The 5817-nt window shown below is 40.5% G+C and overlaps 1 protein-coding gene across 1 annotated transcript; it reads right to left on the bottom strand.

Moving 5' to 3' along the window:
* Positions 1–201: 201 nt before the first annotated feature.
* Positions 202–4678, bottom strand: zfpl1 (zinc finger protein-like 1). Its single transcript, XM_070843491.1, has 8 exons — positions 4529–4678; positions 3044–3154; positions 2840–2951; positions 2411–2604; positions 2185–2263; positions 1902–2093; positions 1672–1795; positions 202–1552 (listed from the first exon to the last, which is right to left on the bottom strand). Exons 2-8 carry the CDS (start codon positions 3143–3145, stop codon positions 1366–1368), a joined length of 990 nt encoding a protein of 329 aa, XP_070699592.1. The 5' UTR covers positions 3146–3154; positions 4529–4678; the 3' UTR covers positions 202–1365.
* Between the last annotated feature and the right edge of the window lie 1139 nt (positions 4679–5817).

The raw sequence follows: 5817 nt of genomic DNA, 5'->3' as shown, positions 1-5817 counted from the left end.
AGGAACCTGACAACAACAATCAGTCATCATGGAACTGGTGGGAAGACGGATGGTTTTCATTATTTACCACGTTAATACACACCAATTGTGTATAAGCTTGTATTTACAGCACAGCGATGGAGTTACTCAGGTGGTCAGAGCTTAATGTACCTGAAACCTGAACATTCACCTGCCACCTGGTTAAATAAGGTACAAACTGCATTAGTTTTGAAAGTAAACTTTTTATTAGAGACAGAGTGAGAAAGGAGAGTGATAGGTTTCCTGCTGTTTTCTGTTGTAATTATTCATAAATGCTGTCACCTCAGTGCAAATACAGCCTTTAAAATGTGTACAAGATTTTACAGCGTAGTGCACAGAGAGCCAAACTCTGCATTAATGTGTGGGATCTTATTTACTCTTATCATCAGTGGTCAGTGATAGCAGCAACATGGTTCTTCATCAGAACAGGGCAACAGAATAAACAATGTTTTTGTTTAAGAGGCTGAGCACAACTGTGCAGAATGTTTTAAAATGTTTTTATTATTCAGTCCATGTGAACTTCACCCTTGCTTTGCACAGCAGTAGATAATAGTCTTGATTCATGGACTTTCAAAAAAAACATTATGATGCTTAAATTCTGCAGTATTCCCATTTAATAGATAGTCAAAAACATCAGGAAATGTACATACTGTACGTATGGCAAATCTAAAAGCAATGCACTCAGTTTCAGCAGTAATGCAGACACCCATAAATAGTCATGTAATAATTATGTGTGGGGTAATTTGATTGTAGTTCTGTGGGCCACATCTTCTCTAGTAGAGAAATACACAAATCCACTCAAATCAAACCAGCAGGAGTCAGTTCATAAGTGTGTGACTGTTATTAATGTTTTGTTACTGATTATATACATTCTGACTTTTCTGCCAGCGAAGGAGGTTCTTTCACATTAACAGTGTTTATTTAGCTTCTATTGAACCTAAGAAAAGTCACTTATCACTGACAAATGTTAGCTGGAAGTGTAAATATAAATACTACCACTCTTCAGCAGCTTCTCAAAGCAACTTTTACTGGGTCCTTTGTCTATATGCACTGGGCCTTGGTCACCTTTAGAGTTTGTGGACTGGATCGCAGGCAGGCTCCTGAATGTTGTGGGTTCTGGTCTGTGAAGGGCCCTGGCATGTTCACGCTGCCTGAAGTAAATGAATGGAGCCACACATTTCCTCCATTCCAGAGAGGTGCAGTGTCTCTTTCTCTTTCCCACTCAAGTTGGGTAAACGGCTCCCCCTGTTGGGCTAACCATATAGTGGAAAGTCCCGTTTCAGCTCGGTCTGCTCTCAGGCTTATGTTGTGGAACACAGAAAGAAAAGAGCCAATTAATTCTTGTTTTCAGTTTTTCCCCACGCGGATGTTGGGGTTAAGAAGAGGATCTAAATTCGGGTCTGAGCCAGCGGAGGCACGTCCAAGTTTAGCCATGATGATTATCAACGTAAAGAATCCCAGAACTCCGACCACAAGCAGCATGAAGACCCGCTGTTTCCAGGACAGAGATGTCCGCTTCCCGCCTGTGCGATTTCTGAAAACACAAAACGCATAAAAATAAATTACAGAACATAGACTTGTGTGTTGTGATTCATTTCAGGTGGCAAAACAAGAAAAGAGAACTCCAGTTCCACAGCACACCAAGATACTAACTTGAGAATTTGAGCGAACCAGCTTAATGCTGGTCGTCGCCGGTACTTGTCATCGTCAAAGTCAATCTGTGTGACAGAGGTGTGGCCAGAATCCCGAGTGTCGTAGATCTTTCTTGGCGATGATGCTGGAGAATAACAACAAAGTATTACATTCATCTTTCAACACAGTAAATGTCCAGTATGTGCACAAAACTGAGCGACACAGTCAGAGAAAGTGGACTTCTGCTTTACCTGTGTGCATTGTAATCGTGTCGCAGGTGGTGGCAGTGTTTAAGGTGATCAAAGAGTGCTCCTGCATATTTGGATCCCCATTTTTCCGAGGACCTCCAAGGTCCTCCTGTGCTGGAGGAGGGGCAGAATTAGGCGGTGGGCTGAGGCTGGTGTTGTACGAGTGGCTGGGGTAAATGTTACTTTGTTCTTGTGCTGTGGAAAGTGAAAAAAAAAACCATCAAACCACTTCAATAACAGTCTTGTAAACAGCATATTGTAATGAGAAGTAACCATTAAGGCTCACTATCAAATGTTGACCAGTCAGTATAATCTGTGACATCATTAGCTGTGGTCTCCTCAAGGACCCCGATGGGCTCTTCAATCTGTCAGGCAGAGATGGCATTTTATTAATTTGCAGCCAGAGTAGCACACTTCTGAACGTGTATTTTTTTCTCAGTTTATTTGCTTTCAGGAACTCTGTCTAATGGTTCTGAGATCACCATTCAAGGGGTTCAACACCAGGCCCTTACCAGCGGCAGCCCTAAACCAGCTCTCGCCCAGTTAACAGATGACAGCTGTTCTTTCAGCACATCAGCAATCGGGCTAGCAAGGTTGGGAGGGGGAAACACTGGGCCCTGACAGGTGGGGCACTGGTATCCAGCCGGAGCCGTATGGAGGGGCAGCCGAGATGCCAAGTTATTAAGACAGGACCAGTGAAACACATCTGTGGAGGGGAAAACAGTTTCATGTCACAACAGCACCCATGGGGTGTCATTATTCAATGGTTTGACAACAAACAAAAATCCATTCATCTCCATTGTTTTGCATTTCTGCAAACTCCTAGTGGAAAATTTGCTTTTTCAGTTGAACTCATCCTTTTAATATCAGTGGATTTGCTTAACACAGGTGATGACGTATTCCCAGCGAGTTTTTAATAAACAGAAGCTTGACAATCGTACCGTAGCAGACCAGTCTGACGGTGTCTTGAGCAATCAGTGGGTTGTTACACAGAGTGCAGTTGGGGTTGTAATCACTGTCCTGAAGCCATTGCAAATACGACTGGACGATACACTGAAGAGCAACAAGAGGAAATACAGAATCTTAATGGGTTGTTATGAGTTTTGTACAAACATGCATCATGTGGTACTTGTTCGCCCACTGACCTTGTTGTGGTTGGACACGAGGCAATGCTCGCACACGTTGACTCGATGCTCAAAGCAGAATAAATTGGTCACCTTTCTCTTTGGACACTTGCAGAGACCCATAGTCACCTGCTGAGGACAAAGAAGACAGAAGCAGGTTTGTTATAAATGTATAAAAGAAAAAGGACACAGACCTTCCTCCTTTTGCCTTGAAGCTAGAGAAATGTTTTTTTTTCTTTTTTAACTAGCAAAAGCATGCGACATTCAAACATTTGCACTGAATCTGTCTCTCCAGAGGCCAGCCTTCTCTTGAATATGCAGAGTAACACAACAGAGGCAAAGATTGACATGACAGTATGTCTTCCTTCTTTTTCCTGACAGCATGAAATTGCTTGTGACCACTTCCCCATTTTCCTTATGTAAAGAATAAAAGGTAGTAAGAAGGGTTTGAACCTCAGAGTGTCTCTTCCAGCAAATCAGTAATGTCAAAGGTAATTTTCACTACAAGTCATAATATTAACATGTGTCATGTACGTTACTGATCATGGCTTAGAGATATATTGATGAGTAAGAACTGGGTTAGGCAATATAAGACTATTTACCATGAGATGATATAAATCACCAATCATCAGGCACATTTCACGTTCAGTCTTGATATCTCTGACTGTTTTAGGCTGTTGTGGACAATGTTGCAAATCAATGCAGTACATATATATATTTATCTTTGTCAAGTTTTCAATTTGCTGGTTTAACAAAATATAGGAATTCTTGTCTGGATGTTTTATCCATTAACAGTCTTTTGATTGATTTTTCCAAAGAACTGATCTCATCTTGATATATTGCGATACAAAATGACACATATTGTGGTAGAGAATTTCAGCCACATTGCATCATGATGTAGTTAATGTTGTGTTGTCATGAGCTTATAGGCTTAATGTACTTGAGAGACATTTTCTGAGGTTGCTGATCTCGCTTGGTGAAATTAATTTCATCATCAAGTTCATCATATCTACTTCATTAATCTAACCCTACTGTCCTGTCACAAGTAGTAGGTGGGACAGTCCAGTGAGGCTGATAGCACTATAATGACGTATATGAGCAACCACTTTGACTGTCAAATCATCGCCACATTATGGACATTATCCACAGGCTGCTGGGTTAACTGACTAAGTATTAGCTGGTTATCAATGAAACCCTTCACTAAATGCTACTCATGTAGTCTGATGACGTGATTTGTACTTCTTTAACTACAGCTGTGGCTGCAATATTATGTTATGGTTTTAGCGAATTTGACACAAGTTACCGTACACATTTCGGGCAGGCATGTGTTAGTTTTCTGCCCTACGTTTCTGCTTTTAGGTCCCAACATTTATCTGAGCTAACATTAGCTGCTACCTGGGCTGGAAGTTATCAGGTGAGGTAGCTTAACGTTAGCGAGCTAACCTAGCTAGCTAGCTGCGTGAGTTGAGGAAGTTCCAACGCAAATGATAAGCAACAACATGTTACCTGTCACACAGACTTTAATAAAGTCCCGTTCGCTTCAGGTAATGTTGTACCACTGTCATTGAAGCTTCCCTGTCAAATTCACACGGGAGGCGGCTCCAGGAGCTGTCATCAGGAAACTTGACTGCTGCTAGCTAGCTTTTCCTCTCTCTGTTTATGTGCCACGTCTCTTCCGCTTCTGCGTCTTCTTCGTGTGTTTATGTAACAAACCAACAACTGCGCTCCGCCATCTACTGAGCCGGAGGGCGAGAACGTCAGCTTCATTATTAAAACCCACGACCATTCTCAGTCAGGCACTATGCAGAGAGGCGACAATCATAACGAACAAATTCATAAAAATAAGTCTATTAGACGTACAGTTCACGGTTTAAAACATTTATAATTTAGGCAAGTAGCTGTTTGTTTATCATCCTCGCACCGCCATTTTGTTTTTTCTTCTTCTCTTGTCAACTAATCTTAAATCAGCGTGAAAAAGCATCATCCTCATCCTCATCCTCATCCTCGTCATCGTCATCGTTATCATCATCCATGAGGAGGCTCTTTATTTTACACTCTCGTGTTTAAAAGCATCAAAACTATTGAACACACTCAGTGACATGTTAATTATATTAATTAAGATAATATGTGAGCTCATGTATTCTGTGCTCCATTATCTCATCGATCACAAACCTCTGTGGGTTTGACACTCACTGTTTATTCACACAGAGATGTATGACCAAAATGTATTTTGACAATAATGAATTTCCAGCACCTTTCACCACAACAGACAGAGAGGTACTTTTGTAATTAAATTGTACTCTAATGCTGATTTTAAAACTAGTCTGACTGGCCTTATAAAAATATTACTATATAATGCTGGTTGATAGACTCCTGCCCATTTTTGCTGGAGTGTTTTGGCAAAACTGCCTTTAATAATGTGAACCTAAGCCTCTAAGATTTTAACGGCAGATTTTGAAAGCACTTGATCTGATGAACTTTAACAAATAAGATAAACTTAATTGAAGCACAAGAAATGCTGCATAGAAAAGATAATTAACCATAAAAATTAGAATACTTTTAAATTCATGAGCATCTACTATATAAAACATCTTACATGAGAAATGAAAAATATATTCTTTTTTATTTATCCAAGGTAGCAAATAAAAAACCAGTGTGCACTAATGCGAAGTGTGGAGGAGAGGCGTTGAAGTAATGACACTGTCATGCTTTCCAATTTTTCATTTAATGTAACACATTCACATTTTTTCATTGCAGGACAGCAATAAAAAAAGGCTCCCTGTCTCCCTGGGCTC

This window comes from Pempheris klunzingeri, chromosome 14 (genome assembly GCF_042242105.1).
Source record: "Pempheris klunzingeri isolate RE-2024b chromosome 14, fPemKlu1.hap1, whole genome shotgun sequence".
Taxonomy (NCBI): Eukaryota; Metazoa; Chordata; class Actinopteri; order Acropomatiformes; family Pempheridae; genus Pempheris; species Pempheris klunzingeri.
The sequence above is the reverse complement of the archived record's forward strand: the minus strand, read 5'-3'. Positions and strand labels throughout refer to the sequence as shown.

Excerpts from the sequence above, each read along its gene's own strand:
- zfpl1 (XM_070843491.1), bottom strand. The coding sequence starts at position 3,145 with ATGGGTCTCTGCAAGTGTCCAAAGAGAAAGGTGACCAATTTATTCTGC. Across the intron at positions 1,796-1,901 it reads CACGATTACAATGCACACAG|CATCATCGCCAAGAAAGATC; the intron begins GTAAAGCAGAAG and ends GTTATTCTCCAG. Across the intron at positions 1,553-1,671 it reads TGGTTCGCTCAAATTCTCAA|AAATCGCACAGGCGGGAAGC; the intron begins GTTAGTATCTTG and ends TTGTGTTTTCAG.